The sequence below is a fragment of the Gopherus flavomarginatus genome, chromosome 2, assembly GCF_025201925.1.
Source record: "Gopherus flavomarginatus isolate rGopFla2 chromosome 2, rGopFla2.mat.asm, whole genome shotgun sequence".
Classification (NCBI taxonomy): domain Eukaryota; kingdom Metazoa; phylum Chordata; order Testudines; family Testudinidae; genus Gopherus; species Gopherus flavomarginatus.
Genome location: NC_066618.1, coordinates 301,863,671 through 301,883,177, shown reverse-complemented (window position 1 = coordinate 301,883,177; position 19,507 = coordinate 301,863,671). Strand labels below are relative to the sequence as shown.

The 19,507-nt window shown below is 55.6% G+C and overlaps 1 protein-coding gene across 1 annotated transcript; it reads right to left on the bottom strand.

The window, feature by feature from the left end:
* Positions 1–1,651: 1,651 nt before the first annotated feature.
* PARP10 (poly(ADP-ribose) polymerase family member 10) lies at positions 1,652–19,362 on the bottom strand. The gene is made up of 9 exons (XM_050939805.1): positions 19,197–19,362; positions 18,710–18,955; positions 10,985–11,218; positions 9,734–10,602; positions 9,092–9,304; positions 8,610–8,739; positions 6,990–8,009; positions 2,073–2,218; positions 1,652–1,660 (listed from the first exon to the last, which is right to left on the bottom strand). The coding sequence occupies exons 1-9, from the start codon at positions 19,360–19,362 to the stop codon at positions 1,652–1,654; spliced, it is 3,033 nt and encodes a 1,010-aa protein (XP_050795762.1).
* Positions 19,363–19,507: the final 145 nt, after the last annotated feature.

Here is a 19,507-nt window from a genome sequence, read left to right as displayed (position 1 = left end):
CACAGAGGGAAAGGCTCAGGCTGCTGTCTGACTCTTTATTCTGGGTCCAGTTTCCAGGGCTCTCCATGACTTGTGGGGTTCAGCTCCTGGTCCTACCCCGACAGAGCCATGGCACTGGCCCTTGGGCGCTATACACGGGCAATGGGCAGAGGGACTATACAATGTGCGAGAGGCTGGGAACTGGGGGCTCCCTGCCATGCAATGGGGCCTGGGGACCCAGAGCAGCCCAGCTTCCTGTTGAGTTGCGTGGCCCTGGCCGCCCAAGAGGAGCTCACTGGGCAGGGACAGATGCCTGGCCTCTCCACAGGGCACAGTTCGGCTATGGAGCCCAGCGCAGGCATCTTCTCCCCTCTCAGCCATGCTGGCCCAGGGCAGGGCAGCCTGCTTGGGGTTGAGAGCCGCAGGCACAGAGGGGCACACGGCAGGCTGTGAGCTGGAGCAGGGTGACCCAGCCCACGCCCAGTGGCTCAGCGTAGCGCCGGAGGCTTGGACAGCTGGCAGGTGATCAGGTACTGCGGATAGGCCTGCGTGTCATTGAAGATGACGAAGATGGCCGGCTTCTTGGGGTTGTCAACCACACTGTCATAGCGCAGTGGGGCCTCAGCCGCCTCCTTCAGGGGCGGTGCCCGTATGTCCCGGCTGCCCGCCGTGTAGTCCCCAGTCAGGGTCTTGGCCACAAAGACGTATTTGTTGCCGTCGGCGCTGCGTGGGGAGTACTGCTCCTGCACCGACAACACAGCATTCACCGCAAAGTAGACCCCGTGCCCGTAGAGTGTGGCTGGAGAGCAGGATGCAGAGGGCACTGGGTTAGCACAGCAGGCTCCGAGCTGCAGCACCCACAGCACAGCCTGTATAGGGGGCAGGCTGCCACCTGCACCAGGACACCTGGGTTCTACCTCAGATCTGGGAGAGGAGTGAGGCCCAGTGGTTACAGGGGGGCTGGGAGCCAGGACTCCTGGGATCTGTCCCCAGCTCTGGGAGGGGAGGGGAGGGGAGGGGGGTCTAGTGGTTAGAGCAGAGAGGCTGGGAGCCAGGACTCCTGGGTTCTATGCCCCACTCTGGGAGAAATGTTCAGGGCTGGAGCAGGGAGTGACTTCCAGAGACATCAGTTCCCTCCTGTGTATGGAGGTGTCTTGGAGACCCCAAGTTCCACATGCGCCTGGCCCCTCCCTGTACTACTCGCACTCCCACCCCCATCCGCTCACCGTTCTTGCCGCAGAAGCTGCGGTTGAAGCCGTGCTGGCAGATCTCCCGGCTGGCTTCCTCCGTGGTGCCGTGGAAGAGGAGCCGCTCCACGGCCTCGTGGCCGCATGCCTTCTCCATGCAGGCCTTCTTCAGCTGGTACTGCTTGTACAGCAGTGGGTGGATCAGCTTTTCCACCTGCCGTAGGGACACAGGTCAGCCAGGGCCCAGCCAGACCAGCCCCTGTGCCATGGGGAGGGACAGGCGCCCCTAGTAGGCAGTGAGGGGATAAAGCACCATGCGGGGTCCATGGGCTCCCCCAGGATCGCCAGCAGCTCCCGAGTCTGGGCGGGGGGTGGTACCAGCTCACACCCAGGCTCAGGCGGGCCCTGCCCCAGACTCCCAGAACAGTGGTGAGAGTGGGGAACACCTCTAGAACAGCCAGGGAGTGCTGGGGTACCAGGCTGCCTCACAGGCACTGGCACAGCCAGCAGGGGGCGCACACAGAACCATGGGGAGTACGGTCCCAGGCACAGCCCATCCTTTCGGAACAAGACTGCACCAGCATCAAGTAGCAGGGAGTCCCACAGGGTAACGGTGCTTGCCTGAGAGTCCACCTTAGTCAGTCTGGAACTGTCCGTGCCACAGCCTGCCAGGGGCCTGTGTGAGATGGGCAAACCCCAGCACCCACCCACCTGTCTGGTGACCAGTGGGGACCAGGCTGCAGCAGCATCCCCTCGATATGCGGAATAAATGTTCTCCCATCCACTCCTTGTGCACCAGTTCACAAGGGGACATGGGCAAACGAAATCCGACAGCCAGCCCCTGGCACAGCTATGGCCGCAGGGGTGGGCAGAGGAATTGGCCCGGCTGTGCTGCCCCCCGTGTACCTTCACAATGCGAATCTTGTTGTGGAAGTCCTCCAGTGTGTCATAGAACTGGCGCACGATGTCGCGGAACTCCTCCGAGCCCTGGGCCAGTGGAACCAGCTTCACGTCCTCGTCCAGGTCCACCTCGAGGCCCTTCTCTTCCGTAGCTGGGGGTGGGGTGGGGTGGGTGGAGAACAGGACGTCACCAAGCAGGTGGATACCAGACCCACCACCTTGCACAGCATCGGGTCAGCACCCCCTATCAAGCTCCTGCAGCACAGCGCCCCTGGCACCACGCTGGGGTAATCGGGCCAGCATCCCATATCGAGCCCCCAACCCACTGCCTGCAGCACAGCGCTGTGATGAAGTGGGACTGTTCTTAATGTTTTCTCTGAATGCTGTGTGCACGCCTCAGTTTCCCCTATACATTTCTTAAGTCTCCATTGTGCATAAATGGCCGACACACTGTCTCCTGGCAACAAATGGCCAGGGCCCTTCCCCCCCTGCAAGGAGATGGCTAAAGGTGAACGAAGAGATCAGGTGACCTCCTGGCCTAGGAAAGGAACTCAGCAGAGAAGGGGCTGGAGAGGGTTTCAGTTGGGAGCTGGCTGGGGACGGGAAGTGAGGGCAGACGGAGTTGTCTGGCTCGCTGGGCCCCCGAATGGACCCAGCCGAGGGGTCCCGTTCGCTGGACCAACAAGCTCTGTCTTAGACCATGTTCCTGTCATCGAATAAACCTCTGTGTTACTGGCTGGCTGAGAGTCACGTCTGACTGCAAAGTGGGGGTGCAGGACCCTGTGGCTTCCCCAGGACCCCGCTGGGACAGGCTCACTGTGGGAAGCGCACGGAGGGGCAGAGGATGCTGAATGCTCCAAGGAGAGACCCAGGAGGTGAAGTCGTGTGAGCTTCCTGCCCTGAACAAGTCTGTTCCAAGGGAGAGGAGGCTCCCCAAAGTCCTGACTGGCTTTGTGGGGAGCAGTTCCAGAGCATCGCCTGGGGACTCCGTGACAAGCGCCCCCTAGCAATGCACTGGGGTCACACACGGAGTGCAGAAGGGACCATTACAATCTAGCCCAGGGTTCTCCATCTTTTCAGGGTGGCAACCCCTTCATCAGAGGGACAAAGGGCCACCCCCTCTTTTACATTTACAAAGAAGAAAAGAGTCTTGGAGCCACCAAATAAACTCCAGAGGTTTTTGCACACACAAGGCCAGCAAGGCTGACAGAGCCGACGTGGCCTCAGAGGGGCAGGGTGCGCAGAGGGGCATCTCCACAACTGAGGAGAAGGGTTTCCAGCTACACAGCAAGGGGAGGACGCTTGGACAGACCCGGGAGATCTCCATGCCTGGCTTCAGTGCAGGAGGCGGCTCTAGTACAAGCTGGGGAAGAGAACGGCCAGCACGCTGACCGGAGTAGCAGTCAGGCAGGTGTTCCAGTGAGCAAAAGGACCCTGGCTAGGAAACTGGGAAGGCCCAAAGGACACTGCTGAGATGCTTGTACACAAATACAAGGAGGCGAGGCAATAAAATGGAGGCTCTGGAACTGCTGATGCAGGCGATCACCCTGGGAATTACAGAACCACGGGGGGATCGCGCTCAGGGGTGGGTGGAACACAAGCACTGACGGGTCTGGGCTCTTTCGGAGCGAGGAAAGGAAGGTCGAGGGGATGGAGTAGCGTTGTACAGCAACGGAGCTGTAATGAAAGACGAAATGACAGTGTGGACAAAACTGAGGTTGTTTGGGTCCAAATCACTTTGGGCAGGGGATTGTAAAAGAGGGTCTGTGGAGACAGTGCTAGGGATCTGCTACAGAGCCCCAGGATCAGCCCTTGACTTGGACAGAGAGCTCGTTAATATCATCAGAGAGAAACGCTCTCGGGAATTGTCTCATGGGGAGGGACAAACTTCCCAGATATAAACTGGAGAATAAATGCTAGTAACAAACAAACCAAAGGCAGTATTTCTTCACCCACCACACCGCCAACCTGTGGAACTCTCTGCCAGGGGATGTGGGGAAGGCCAAAATATAACTGGGTTCAAAAAAGAACTAGGTAAGTTCCTGGAGGACAGGTCCATTGATGAATCTCTGACTCTCCTGGCCAACAGCCAACCCCCTGCTCTGGGTGTCCCTAAACCTCTGACAAGTTGGGACTGGATGACAGGGGATGGATCACTCAACAATTGCCATTCTGATCATTCCCCCTGAAGCACCTGGCACTGGCCTCTGGGCTCAATGGACCATGGGTCTGATCCAGTCTGACTGTTATGTTCTTAATACTGGTAGGTCCCACTTATTCCTGGATGTGATAGACGACAGATTTCTACATCTAATTGTCACTGAACCAACAAGAGGTGATGCAATTTTGCCTTCCGTTTTGGTAAGTAGCGAGGGCATCAAAGAAGAGCTGGGCATAGGAAAAGAACCTCGGATCCAGGGATCGTGTGCTGATGAACTTTCCGTTTAATTAAACCGAATCAAAACCAGGCCATCAGCTCTGGGTTTTGATTTCCGAAAGACAGACTGTGGAAAACAAAGGGAGATCATTAGCTAAGTCAGCTGGACTGAAGAGATCAAGGAAATAAATGCCGCCGCTTGGAATTTCTCCTCATCACTCTACAAAACCGTCTGCAACTGGCATCCCTAGTAAGGTGAAGAGGTTTGTAGGGAAGGGCTCCAGGCCCACCTCACAGGGTTGTTAGGAGTCAGCAGAGTGTCTCAGGGGAGTGGAAAAGCAAAGAACAGCACATGGGGTGGGGGGAGGAGTAGGGATAAAGGGAGGAGTGCTGGAAGTCAAGCTGAATTAGCTCTTGTCAAGGACATTCACACACACAGAGAGTTTTTCAGTCCCATCAATAAGGAAGGGTGGGGATGGGAAGGAGATTCAAGACACTCGAGGTATGGCCCAAAGCTCACTGAACATCGTGGCTGGGTTTTCAATCCGGACGGTAACAGGGACTATGCTCATGGGGCTAGATGGCGGCAGAAAAGGAATTTCCGAGAGCTGAGGTGGAAGAAAATCTTCCAGGGTTTAATGCGCTCAGCTCCGGGGCCGAGTGCCGAAAGAACCAGCACAAGAAGCTGCGAGTCCGGGTGCAAGGCTTGGGAAGAAATCCAGCGATGGGGGTGGGACCATGTGCCTGGAGAACAGCTGATGTCATGCAGGTATTTAAGAAAGGAGAGAAAAGTGACCCAGGCAATGCCAGAGCTGTTAGTCTGACCGCAGGAGCACACCAGGCTTTAGAACGAACGGGGGAGGAAAGCAGAATGAAATTCCTGCAGGCCAGTGGTACAGGGGCCATAACACAGCCGGGTTTACCAAGGCAGCCCGGGCCAGACTCCCCTGTTCCTTCCTTGAGAAAATAACGGCGTTGTTCAGAGGGGAATACGGCAGATGTGATACATGGGGATTTCAGTGTAGCCTTTGGCACAGGAAAGGGAGTTAAACTCGGGAAGCTGGGGCTCAGGATGGGTGGGGAGGGTTGTGCTGCAAGATGAACTATCGCCCTGCAGGGAGGTTCTCGAGGATCGGTCTGGGGACCAGTCTCATACAGTAGCAGGAGCGTGCGAACGAAACGGGCTGATGGGAAGTTGAGAGGCCTGGCCAATCCAGGGGCGCAGGGGGAGATGGGAAGAATTTCCAGGAAGATCCAGAGCGACAGGAATGGGATGAAATTCAATAGTATGAGGTGCAGGGCTGGCATTTAGGGTCTAATAATAAGAATTATTGCTCCAGGCCAGGGGCTCATCAGCTGGCTGTGACAGAGGAGAGACTTGGGCTGGGGGCTGAGCACAGGATGCCTACAAGCCACCAGCATGCTGGGCTGTGAAACAGGGAAATGCAGGCCAGGGATGTCGCAGCAAGGCATTTCCAGCTAAGAGACAGAGCGACAGCACTACTGCCATTGAACGAGGCCTGGGGAGACGTGGGTTGGACACTGGACCCCACGCTCAGGACCGAGGCAGAGAGGAGCCATGCGGATTAGCAGGGGCATGGAGGGCCGGTCTGATGGGAGCAGATGTTGGCTTCTCTGACCAGGCATTGCTCTGCATAAATGTATCAGGGAAAAGTTAAGCAGGGCAAAGAGCTGGTGAAGCTAAAGGACAACGTTGGCACAAGAACAAGTGGGGAGAAACGGGCCAGGAACAAATTAGAAGGTTTCTGAGCATTCGAGGGGGGAGATTCTGGAGCAGCCTCCCAGCGAGAGCTGTGGGGCCAACAGCTGAGAGTCTCCAGAGAACGGGACGGGACAAAGGGGTGGCTGTGCTGGTGGGGGAGGAGCTCACTCCAGTTTGTCTCATGTTCCTCAGCGGTCACCGGCATGGTCGGGACAGGTTCCCTCCCCCGGATAGTCTGGGTTTTACCAGCTCCGTCCTCCAAAGCATCGGGGTGGCCCTGGCTGGAGCTGGGCCATTGGACGGGATGGGCCAGGGCTCTGAGGGGGCTCTGAGCAGCCTGCAGGCTCTTGGCTGACTAGTTCTAGCTCACATGCCCAGGAGGTGACGGATGGCTTGTGTGGGGTTGGGAGGGAATTTCCCCGGCTCAGACAGGCAGGGACCAGAGGGGTTTCGCCTTCTCCTGCAGCGTGTGGTCCCTTGCCAGGATTACCTGGGGGTCTCTCACCTTGCCCTTCCCCTGCCATAGTAGGGCCTTGGGCACCAGTGCCCCTCGGTGTTCGCTGCCTGTGGCACATGCCAGCTGAGTCTCCTGTGTCCCTGCTCTAATTCCAGGTGCTGGGCTAGCACGCCAGGGGCGGGGAGCAACAGAGAAGCTCAGACTGGACTACCTGCCTGGAACCCTGACTCCAGCCCACCAGGACCCACCAGCTGCCAAGCCCTGGCTGCCTGCACGACAGCTGGAGAACTACCCAGGACAGGCCCCACGGGACAGTGCTGAGCCCCCAGGGCTGGAGGCAGCAGCAGCGGAGCTGGGAGCACGCACCTGCAGGGCGGCTGTACTCCAGGGCCGGGGGCTCTGTGCGCGAGATAGGCAGGGTGCAGGCACCGCCGATGTCGTACTCCTCCATGCGCTCAAAGTCTATGGTGAAGGGCCTGCCGTCAAAGAGCACATCCAGCTGCTTCTGCTGCCGGCGCCAGGCCTGCTCCAGCAGGGCGCTGGCCTCCGAGGAGTAGGGGGTGGCGGTGCCAGGGGGCTCCCAGCGCACCCAGCGCGCAGCTGGCTCCCCGAGCGGACGCTGGATTTGCAGCAGGCGGGTGAGGAGCTGGGTGAGGTCGCGGGCAGCACAGGCTGTGTAGTCGGCAAAGCCGTGCACGGTGGCCGTGGCATCCTGCAGGGAGATGCGCACGGCGTGCTGGCGCTGCAGCTGGGCCAGGTACCCGCGGCAGCGTGACGGCAGAGCCCGCAGAGCCTCACTCGCCACCTTCTCCTGGCACTGCTGCTCCCGCAGTGCCTGCTCCAGCTGCCCCGGCAGCGCGCTGACGTCCTGCTCATAGGCTGAGTAGATGGTGAGCTGGGCAGAACCGGCCACGCACAGTGCCTCCTCCAGGGACTCCACCAAGGCAGCCTGCAGGCTGCGGTCAGCTGCAGGCTCTGCTGGGGCCTGGTGCTGCTCCTGCTCGTAGGAGCGCAGGGACAGCTCCGTGGCGCGCTGCAGCTCCTCCTCCTCCCACCGCTGGCTGTCCATGGACTGCTGGATGGCCAGCAGCAGCTGCGCCTCCTCCTCCATGCTGCACTTGGACTGAGCAGCACAGGGCAGCTTCTCCTCCTCCTCATCACCATCTGCCAGGCCCCTCTGCTCCCCATCATGCCCTGCAGGTACCACCTCCTCCTCCTCCTCCTGCCCCGCGGGGGTGCCAGGCTCTCCCACGGTGTACAGATCCTCCTCCTCCTCAGGGCTGGTCGCTGCAAAGTTCGGGGCCTCCCCAGCAGCAGGGGCGGCCAGCTGGGCAGCCCCCGCTATGTCTCCGGGCTCCAGGGAGGCCAGCAGGCCTTTGATCTCCTCTGCAGGAGAGCAGCAGGTCAGACAGGTCGTGCCCGACTCTCAGGGCAGCCCCGGTGTTGGGGGAGCGGAGGACAGAGACAGGGCCTAGCCGCTGCCCATTCTGCACAGTGGGCAGGTGGAAGTTTTACCAGGGCAGACAGGTGGGGGAGGCCAAATGGCAACTCCTCCTGCAGCAGCCAGGACCCCAGGGCACGGCCAGGCTGCCCCCAGCCCCCGCCCCGGCAGTGGGGCCAGAGCCGGGTTCTGTACCATGGGGTGGGCCGTGGCACTGGCTGCCTGGCCCGGAGAAGCGCCAACAAGCTCCCAGCTGCCACAGCAGGGTTGCGCTCACGCACCAAGCGCAGGGGAATGGTGCTGCCACCCTGGCCCTCAGCATTCCCTTAAGGGGGGCTGGGGCTGCAGGATCAGGCCCCGAACAGTGCTACCCACCCCCCATCCCAGCCCTACAGAGCCAGGAAGTTCTGGACCTTTACCCAGGGCTCCAGCAGGGAGAGGGAGGGCTGGCCGCCTGCCCCCTCTCTGGGTTCTAGTCCCTGTCCACTCCCACAGGCACAGGACAGAGCCCGCTGGGGGTCCGAATCTCACAGGGGCGGCCCTACCTATGTTGGTGGTGCACCAGTCACTGGTCTCGCCGTCGGGAAGCTCCAGGCGAGTGGGCAGCTGGGCAGTGGGCAGGGAGTCTCGGCGGCAGCTCAGAGGAACAGGCTCCTCAGGCAGCTCCAGGTCCTGCTGAGACAGGCAGAAAGGACAGAAGTCAGCGCCAGATGCCAGCCAGGGACCTGGCTCCCTGAAAGCACCCAACCACCAACAGCCTCTGCCCGGACCTGCCCCCCCACCCCCGGCTCTCTGTCCGTCCTCATCTGGCTGCCTGCCCCCACGCCTGACTGTAGGCTCCCCTAGAGACCTGTGTCATCCCACGGCTGCACACCCCTCTCCAGACCCAGTGTCCAGTTCACCCACCTGCCAGTGGCTGCCCATCCATCCCAATGGGCCAGCACTGAGCCTGGCAGGAAGGGTGGAGGAGCAGCTGTGCCCATTCTGGGTCCCAGCCGGAGCCCTGTCCCCCAAGCTGCCGCCGTACCTGTGTGTACGGGGGGCTCCAGTGGACCTGCTCCTGCCCAATCACGCACTGGAAGCGGCTCTCCAGCTCCCGGAGGATGCTCTGGCCTCGTTCGTCCAACAGGAAGCGAGCGATGCCAGGGTGCCGCAGGGTCACTGGCTGGCAGCTGATGGTGCCCAGCAGGCTCTGCAGGAACTCCGCCGCTGCCCGGCACGCGCCCGCCTCCCCACTCAGCTGCAAGACAAGAGATGGCATGAGGCACTGGCAGACTGCCAGCCCCCCTCCGGCCCCGTGGGACATGAGGAGGAGGAGAAACGACATGCGCATTGCCAGCCACCCCCTCAACCCCACCGCGCGGGACGTCGGGGGTGGGAACACGACTGTTTGGGGGCGGGAGGGGGGGGTTCATAGTGAATGAAGCTGACTGCAACCTCTGCCCCCTCAATCCAGCGTGGTGCAGACTACAGCTCCCAGAATGCAGTGCTATCATGACATGTGTCCTGCCTGCACTGGCTACTGGGACCTGTAGTCCCCGCAGGCTGCATTGCCCTAAATAAGCCCCACGAGGCAGTGGGGCAGGAGCATGCAGGCTGCCCACAAATGGCTGTGGGGGCCCAAGGCCAACCCGCCCGCCGACACCGCCCCGGGAGGCCGGCTGCTCACCCTGAAGCCAGTGACGTCGGTGCCCTCCAGCGGCAGGAGCGTGACCTCGGCGATGCCAGCCAGCAGCTCCTGGTAGTAGAGCTGCAGGTAGCGCAGCATCCCCGGCTCCATGGACACCAGGCTCTCGTCCAGGGCGGCATCCTGCAGGAACTCCTGCAGCTTCTCCCTGTTCTCCTGCTCCAGGCCACGCAGCGTCAGGGCCTGCAGATGCTCGCCGCCGGGGGCCAGGCACACGGTGCAGCAGCGCAGCGAGGCCTGGAGCTGCTCCCAGCGCGGTGAGCCCAGGGCATGCAGGTGCTGTGCCGACACCGCCAGGCAGAAGGGGCTCAGGGCCGCGCTCAGCGAGGAGCTGGCCTGGTGGGCGGCCGCAGGGCTCAGCGCCATCACACTCAGCGCACTCCCACTGGGTGAGTAGCAGGCCAGCAAGTCCTGGCTGGCCAGCAGCCGCTCCACCTCCTCCTGCACGTCGCTACGCTGCAGAAAGCTGAGGGTCTGGGCCGGGAGCGGCAGGAGCTCCTGGGCCATCCCCTGCAGGGTGTCCAGGAGCCGCTCCTGCAGCTGCTGCCGCCGGGCTGCGTCCCCGCCTGAGATCCAGGCCCCATTCTCGTCCAGCCGCAGCGTCAGCTCCGGAAAGGCAGCCTGCAGCTCTGGCAGGGCCCCGCTGGACTCCAGCAGCTGCCGCTTCGCTGCGTCCTCAATTCTCACACAGATCGCCTGGGGCCCGCCATCCATTGCTGCCGCCTCCCCTGAAGGGGCCTCAGCTCCCTCCTCCGGGGGGCAGTCAGGGGGCTCCAGGAAGTCATAGTATGGGGAGAGGTCCAGGTCTCTCTCCTGGAGCCTGTGGGCCTTCTCCAGCACCCGCTGCACAGCTGCACGGCAGTGAACAGGCACAGGGGTTTGAGAACTGCCCAAGAAGACAGACGCATCCAGACCATGCAGGGAGGGGTGCCATGCCCACTGCCCCACCAACCACAGCCAGACCCGGCTCTGCTCCCTGCCCCTGCCCCAGAGGGGGGCTCCGGACCTTGTGCTGGGGCCAGCAGCAGCGGTCTCCTGCCTCTCTGCCTGCAGCCCTGAAAGGTCTGTGTGAGCTGGGCCGTGCGTCACTGTCAGGCTGGAGGCACCCGCCTGCATTCACAGCAGACCCCCCCCCCTCCACGCCTCACCTGGACCAGCCTCCAGGAGCCCTCCAACCCTGGAGCCCCAGTGGACAGCTCAGCGCTGATCCCACCCTGCCCCAGCCCAACGCACCTGCCCGGTCCTGGAAGGAGATGACAGCTGCCCTGCCCCCTGCCAGCACTCTCACGGCCTGCACGCTGCCCCCACCGCTCCGCTTGTTCTCAAAGTAGAGCTCCAGCAGGTCCCTGCTCAGCCCGGCGCCCCGGCTCCGCACCAGCACGCTGTCTGTCTGCTGCACCCACTCCACGGACAGCGGCACCCCATCCAGCGGCCGCCGGCGCACACGCTCCTCCATGCCCAGGAGCTCTGCCAAGGCAAAGAACAGTGAGCCTGCCACCGCCATCCCAGCCGGCCAAGGGCAGAGGGAAAGAGACACCCCCACATCACAGACTTGGCAAGGGCAGAATGGGGAGAGAGCCCCGTCAGAGCTCCCAAAGGGATCTGCTGGGGAAAGGGGCTGTGAGGCAGCAGCTGCAGACTCTAGGTCACCCCATTTACTTTCTGAGATCAGGAATGCCTGGTCAGGATGGCTGAGCCTGGCCATGAGCAGAGCAGAGGTGCTGCAAGCTCCCAGTTCTGCTACCCGCTTCCCAGGAGCTGCGAGCACCGGGCACTCCTGAGCCAGGAGCGACCAAACCACCTAGCGCCTGGAGAGGGCAGGCTCCAGTCAGCAGCGGGTGCCCATCCCAGGCTTCCCCAGAGCGGCCGAAGGAGCAGGGGAACACAGCGGCAGAGACTAGCCTGCTCAGGTGATGGTGAGACACGCAGGAGCCAACAGCGCTGGGAAGGGGGCACTCCCGTCACCTGTTTAGTTTCTAAGCCATTTGCCTGGGGTGGGTGAACAGAGGAATAGGCAGAGAGGGTCAGAGCCAAGGTACAGCTCCCCAGGGCCCCTGGCTCTGAAGTGGCAGCCCCAGGTGCTGCAGAAGAAGGTGCAAGAACACCACAGGTGCAGATGGGAGACAAGCTGCTCCCTCGTTAGGGATCAGCCTGCAGGCTAGCAAGACAGCGATGGGCTTAAACCCCAGGGCCAAACGCTGAACCTCCCCTCCAGCATGAATGGTCCCAAGTGGGGATCCCTTTATCCCTGGACTTGCCCATCCTTCTTGAGCTCGCCGGGTTTGGGCATGTCACGCCACCACCCTGCTCACCTGCGGTTCACAGAGCCGGCTGGAAACCCGAATCCCCTTCCTCAGGAACCCCCACAACCTCCCAGAGTGTCAGAATGGCCCAAAGCTGAAGCTTTCCATGGAGCAGGAGCACCCCCCTTTGCTTCGGAACAAGTCAAAAGGACATTTCCACTGGGGTTTTCTACATATTTCGGAGTCTCCCTGCGGTGCCTGGCTTTGGGCAGCTCAGCGGCCAGCCACCGCACAGTGAGGCAGCCTGGGCTTCTGAGGAGAGGGGGAGAAGCAGAGCTGGGAACCATTTTCCAACAGAAAACGATTTTGTAGAAAGTGAATTTTCCAATGGAAAATCATTGACTGAAAACTCCTGACCAGGTACAACAAAACATATTAAAAACCTAAGAAGCTGAATGTAAGGTCAGACCAAGGGTCCATCTAGCCAGTATCCTGCCTTCAGAGCTGGGCTCCTGGCCAGCAGCTGCCGCTTTCAGACTGCCCAACTCTGACGGCAGTTCCACTGTCAGCAGCAGCGCAGAAGCAAAGGTGGCAATATCGCGACCTCCTTGTGACCCCTCCACAAGCCCCTTTTGGGTCGGGACCCCTACAGTTACAACACCGTGATGTTTCAGATTTAAATAGCTGAAATCATGAAATTTACTATTTTAAAAACGCTGACAGTGAAACTGACCAAAATAGCAACTGAGGGTCCATCCTCCATGAACTTATCTAGTTCTTTTCTTAAACCTGTTATGGTCTTGGCCTTCACACCATCCTCTGTCAAGGAGTTCCACAGGTTGATTGTGTGTTGTATGAAGAAATACTTCCTTTTGTTTGTTCTATATCTGCTGCTCATTAATTACATTTAGTGAACACAAGAACTTGGGGTATGAGGAGTAAATAACACTTCCTTATTTACTTTCTCCACACCACTCATGATTTTATAGACCTCTATCATATCCCCCCTTTAGTCATCTCTTTTCCAAGGGGAAAAGTCCCTGTCTTTTTATCTCTCTGCATATGGAAGCTGTTCTATACCCCTAATCATTTTAGTGCCCTTGTCTGTACTTTTTCCAATTCCAATATATCTTTTTAGACATGGAGCAACCACATCTGCACACAGTATTCAAGATGAGGGTGACCATGTACTTATATAGAGGCAACATGATATTTTCTGTCTTATTATCTATGCCTTTCTTAATGATTCCCAACATTCAGTTACCTTGTTTGGCAGCCGCTGCACACTGAGTGGACATTTCCAGAGAACTTTCCACACTGACTCCAAGATCTTTCTTGAGCGGTAACAGCTAATTTAGACCCCATCATTTTATATGTAGAGTTGGGATTATATTTTCTAATCTGCATTACTTTGCATTTATCACCATTGAATTTCATCTGACATTTTGCTGCCCAGTCATCCAGTTTTCTGAGAGTCCCTCGTAACTCATTGCAGTCTGCTTTGGACTTTACTATCGTGAGTGGTTTTGTATCGTCTGCAAATTTTGGCACGGCACTGTTTACCCCTTTTTCCAGATCATTTATGAATATGTTGAACAGCACTGGGCCCAGTACAGACACTGGGGGATACCACTATTTACCTCTCTCCGTTCTGAAAACTGACCATTGAGTCCTGAAAATCTAAGTACGCTATAGCCACTGGATCCCCTTGTCCACATGCTTGTTCACCCCCTCAAAGAATTCTAATAGATTAGTGAGGCATGATTTCCCTTTACAAAAACCATGTATCAGGAACTACCAGCCTGTAATTGGTGGGATCACTTCTGGAGGCTTTTTTAAAAATTGGTGTCACATTAGCTATTCATACTGAAGAACTGATGAATGAAATGGTTTTTAATTGTTCACTTTATTAATATAACTTCGTAAGTAAAGTTTTATGAATGAATGTTGTTTCATTCATAAAACCGGTTACCCCAATAACTGGCTAATTGACAATTAATATGCTTGTTAAAAGCCATAGCATTCAGCCCCCTGCCTTGTAAATTTCACTTTCAATCCACTTGCTGCTTAAATCACTGAAACTTGCACTGTTTCAATATTGTAACATCTGCTCACTGTTGCCATTCATCATACTTGTCTACATAGAAGCTTCTGTTCACTCTGTCATTCCTCACACTTGTCCATATTGTAACTCAAACTCTATTTTAAGATGCTCACTCCATTTTGTAAAAGCTGCTGCAACCTTCATTTTTGCAAAACTCTGCTATAATCTTATTAGTTTAGTTTAAATGTGTGAATATGGTAAGTATAAATAATAAAATCAACGAGCCTGTCCTGATCAAATAAAGTTCAGACATCAATGACTGAAGATGCAGACAACAGCCCTAACAAAGTAAAAAAAAAGTCCACCCTTAAAAAAAAGAAAGAAAAAATGAACAAGTTTTCTTCCTCCTCCTGATGACACCCTTTTAGATACCTGAAAACTGCTATCATGTCCCCTCTCAGTCTTCTCTTTTCCAAACTAAACAAACCCAATTCTTTCAGCCTTCCTTCATCGGTCATGTTCTCAAGACCTTTAATCATTGTTTGTCGCTCTTCTCTGGACCCTCTCCAATTTCTCCACATCTTTCCTGAAATGCGGTGCCCAGAACTGGACACAATACTCCAGTTGAGGCCTAACCAGCGCAGAGTAAAGCGGAAGAATGACTTCTCGTGTCTTGCTCACAACACACCAGTTAATGCATCCCAGAATCACGTTTGCTTTTTTTGCAACAGCATCACACTGTTGACTCATATTTAGCTTGTGGACCACTATAATCCCTAGATCTCTTTCTGCCTTACTCCTTCCTAGACAGTCTCTTCCCATTCTGTATGTATGAAATCGACTGTTCCTTCCTAAGTGGAGCACTTTGCATTTGTCTTTGTTAAACTTCATCCTGTTTACCTCAGACCATTTCTCCTATTTGTCCCAGTTTGGTATCATCTGCAAACTTAATAAGCGTACTTTCTATGTCAACATCTAAGTCGTTGATGAAGATATTGAACAGAGCCGGTCCCAATACAGACCCCTGCGGAACCCCACTTGTTATACCTTTCCAGCAGGATTGGGAACCATTAATAACTACTCTCTGAGTACGGTTATCCAGACAGTTATGCACCCACCTTATAGTAGCCCCACCTAAGTTGCATTTGCCTAGTTTATCGATAAGAATATCATGCAAGACCGTATCAAATGCCTTACTAAAGTCTAGGTATACCACATCCACCGCTTCTCCCTTATCCACAAGGCTTGTTATCCTATCAAAGAAAGCTATCAGATGGTTTGACACGATTTGTTCTTTACAAATCCATGCTGGCTATTCTCTGCCACTTACCACCTTCCAAGTGTTTGCAGATGATTTCCTTAATTACTTGCTCCATTATCTTCCCTGGCACAGAAGTTAAACTAACTGGTCTGTAGTTTCCTGGGTTGTTTTTATTTCCCTTTTTGTAGATGGGCACTATATTTGTCCTTTTCCAGTCTTCTGGAATCTCTCCCGTCTCCCATGACTTTCCAAAGATAATAGCTAGAGGCTCAGAAAGCTCCTCTATTAGCTCCTTGAGTGTTCTAGGATGCATTTCATCAGGCCCTGGTGACTTGCAGGCATCTAACTTTTCTAAGTGATTTTTAACTTGTTCTTTTTTTATTTTCTCTTCTAAACCTACCCCCTTTCCATAAGCATTCACTATGTTAGGAATTCCTTCAGATTTCTCAGTGAAGACGAAACAAAGAAGTCATTAAGCATCTCTGCCAATTCCAAGTTTCCTGTTACTGTTTTTCCCTCCTCACTGAGCAGTGGCCCTACCCTGTCCTTGGTCTTCCTCTTGCTTCTAATGTATTGATAAAAAGTCTTCTTGTTTGCCTTTATTCCTGTAGCTAGTTTGAGCTCATTTTGTGCCTTTGCCTTTCTAATCTTGCCCCTGCATTCCTGTGTTGTTTGCCTATATTCATCCTTTGTAATCTGACCTAGTTTCCATTTTTTATATGACTCCTTTTTATTTTGTAGGTCACGCAAGATCTCGTGGTTAAGCCAAGGTGATCTTTTGCCATATTTTCTATCTTTCCAACCCATCGGAATAGCTTGCTTTTGGGCCCTTAATAGTGTCCCTTTGAAAAACTGCCAACTTTCCTCAGTTATTTTCCCCCTCAGTCTTGATTCCCACGGGACCTTACCTATCAGCTCTCTGAGCTTACCAAAATCCGCCTTCCTGAAATCCATTGTCTCTATTTTGCTGTACTCCCTTCTACTCTTCCTTAGAATTGCAAACTCTATGATTTCATGATCACTTTCACCCATGCTGCCTTCCACTCTTGAATTCTCAACGAGTTCCTCCCTATCCTCCAGTCATTTGGTACAGAAGCTGATTGAAATGATAGGTTACAGACTACAGTTAGTAGTCCTGCAATTTCACATGTGAGTTTCTTTAGAACCCCTGGATGAATCCTGTTTGGTCCTGGTGACTTATTACTGTTTACTTTATCAATTTGTTCCACAATCTCGTCTCATGACACCTCAGTCTGGGACAGTTCCTCAGATTTATACATTGGGGACGCATCAGTTGGAAGTAACAGAGGAGGAGAAGGACCTTGGAGTATTGGTTGATCACAGGATGACTATGAGCAGCCAATGTGATATGGCCGTTAAAAAAGCTAATGTGGTTTTAGGATGCATCAGGTGAGGTATTTCCAGCAAAGGAGGTGTTAGTACCGTTATACAAGGCACTGATGAGACCTCATCTGGAATACTGTGTGCAGTTCTGGTCTCCCATGTTTAAGAAGGATGAATTCAAACTGGAACAGGTACAGAGAAGGGCTACTAGGATGATCCGAGGAATGGAAACCCTGTCTTATGAAAGGAGACTCAAAGAGCTCGGCTTGCTTAGCCTAACCAAAAGAAGGCTGAGGGGAGATATGGTTGCTCTTTATAAATATATCAGAGGGATAAATATCAGGGAGGGAGAGGAATTATTTAAGCTTAGTACCAATGTAGACACAAGAACAAATGGATATAAACTGGACACTAGGAAGCTTAGACTTGAAATTAGATGAAGGTTTCTAACCATCAGAGGACTGAAGTTCTGGAACAGCCTTCTAAGGGGAATAGTGGGGGCACTACTATCATATCTGGCTTCAAGACTAAGCTTGATAAGTTTATGGAGGGGATGGCATGATGGGATAGCCTAATTCTGACAATTAATTTGGCAACTGAACTTTGATTATCAGCAGGTTAAGTATGCCCAATGGTCTGTGATGGCATGTTAGATGAGGTGGGATCTGAGTTACTACAGAGAATTCTTTCCTGGGTGCTGGCTGGTGAGTCTTGCCCACATGCTCAGGGTTTAGCTGATGGCCATATTTGGTGTCAGGAAGGAATTTTCCTCCAAGGCAGATTGGCAGAGGCCCTGGAGGTTTTTCGCCTTCCTCTGCAGCATGGGGCATGGGTCACTTGCTGGAGGATTCTCTGCAGCTTGAGGTCTTCAAACCACGATTTGAGGACTTCAATAACTCAGACACAGGTTAGAGCTTTGTTATAGAAGTGGGTGGGTGAGATTCTGTGGTCTGCGTTGTGCAGGAGGTCAGACTAGATGATCATAATGGTCCCTTCTGACCTTAAAGTCTATAGGTGAAAACCCACTTCGTCAGACGCACCAGATTTCCTCAGATTTGTCACCTAAAAAGAATAGCTCAGGTAATCTCCCTCACATCCCTCAGCCCTGAAAACCGATGCAAATTTTATGGACCTCAATCATATCCCCCCGACTAGGGAGGACAGGTCCATCAATGGTTATTAGCCAGGATGGGCAGGGATGGTGTCCCTAGCCTGTTTGTCAGAGGCTGGCAGTGGGCGGCAGGGGATGGATCACTTGATGCTTCCCTGTTGTGTTCATTCCCTTTGCCGACAGCGGCCAATACCAGGTGCTTCAGACAGTATAATGGGCTGGATGAACTTTAGTCTGACCCAGTATGGCCGTTCTTCTTAATTCATTCTCTGCAATGGCCTTATCCCCCATGAGTGCTCCTTTAGCATCTCGATTGGCCCGGGCCCCCACTGGCTTCCTGCTGCTAACATTCTTAACACTGTTGCTGTTACTTTCTGTCTTTGGCTAGCCGTTCCTCAAATTCTTTTTAGGCTTCCTAATTGCATTTTTACACTTCATTTGTCAGAGTTTAGGCTCCTTTCTATTTTCCCCAATAGGATTAAACCTCCACTTTTTAAAGGTGCCTTTTTGCCTCTCACTGCTTCTTTTACTTCATTGTTTAGCCCTGTTTTGGTTCTCTGTGTTTTTTAATTTGGGGTCTAGATTTAATCTGTGCCTCTATTATGGTGTCTTTAAAAGTTTCCATGTCGTTGCAGGGATTTCACTGTTGGTGCTGTACCTTTTAATTTCTGTTGCACTAACATCCTCATTAGGGTGCAGTCCCCCTTTCTGAACTTAAACGCTACTGTGGTGGGCTGCTGTGGCGTTTCCCCTGCTCACCCCAGGGATGTTACATTTGATTATGTTATGGACCTTAAGGCTGTATACCTTTAACTGCTCTCCAAACTCCACTCTGGCCCCTCGAGCGTCCCCCACACCTGCTGCCTCCTATACCCCAAGAAATGACATGTGGCCTCCAGGCAGGCTTCTCTGACAACCCTCTCCCGCCCGATAGCCAGCTGGGGCCAGCCCCTACCTGAGTCACTGAGCGGCTCTGGCAGTTGCACCAGGGCTTGGTCCCCAGCTGGGCTGCGGTGGATGGTGTATTGCCGGCTCTCGCAGTTCAGCACACACTCCACGTAGAGCTCCAGGAGGCTGCAGTCGGTTTGGGGGTTCAGGCCCCGGAGAAGCATCTTCCCATAATCCTGTGGGGCAGCCGGGCGAACTGCCAGCCCAGTGTCCTGCAGGGTGTGACTGGGCTTGGCAAGGACCCTCTGTGCATCTGGGAGGGAGAGACAGACACTGTGAGCCCCCTGCACAGCAAGGAGGGGCTGCCCATCCCACACCCCAGCAGCTCTGCTCCCCCAGAGCACCCCCCAGCATTGCCCTGCAGCTCGGGCCAGAACAGGGAGCTGCCCCCACCCTCCAGCTGCGGTGTGGGTGCTCCCAGCCCAAGGCGACGGGGGCTAAGCCCCTAGCCCCACACTCATGTCCCTGCTGGTGCCCATGTGCCCCACACTCACCCTCGGGGCTCTCGAAGGTCAGGATGGCGCGACTGCCCTGGCGCCTACAGTGCAGCACGGGGCCGCCCCCCGAGCGGCGCCTGTTCTCGAAATACAGCACCAGCAGCTCCTCCTCCATGTCCAGGGGGACCCCCAGCACCTCCAGTGCCCGCGCCGCCTCCGCCATCCTGCAAGGGCACCCGCTGCTCAGCCAGGGCGGGGCTGTGCCCAGTGCCCCCCCCAGACGGGGTGCCGGCCCCACACCCCTCAGTGCGGGGGGGCAGAGACAAGGGAGCCCCCAGCCTGCCCCCCCGGGAGCCAGGGTAACCCCC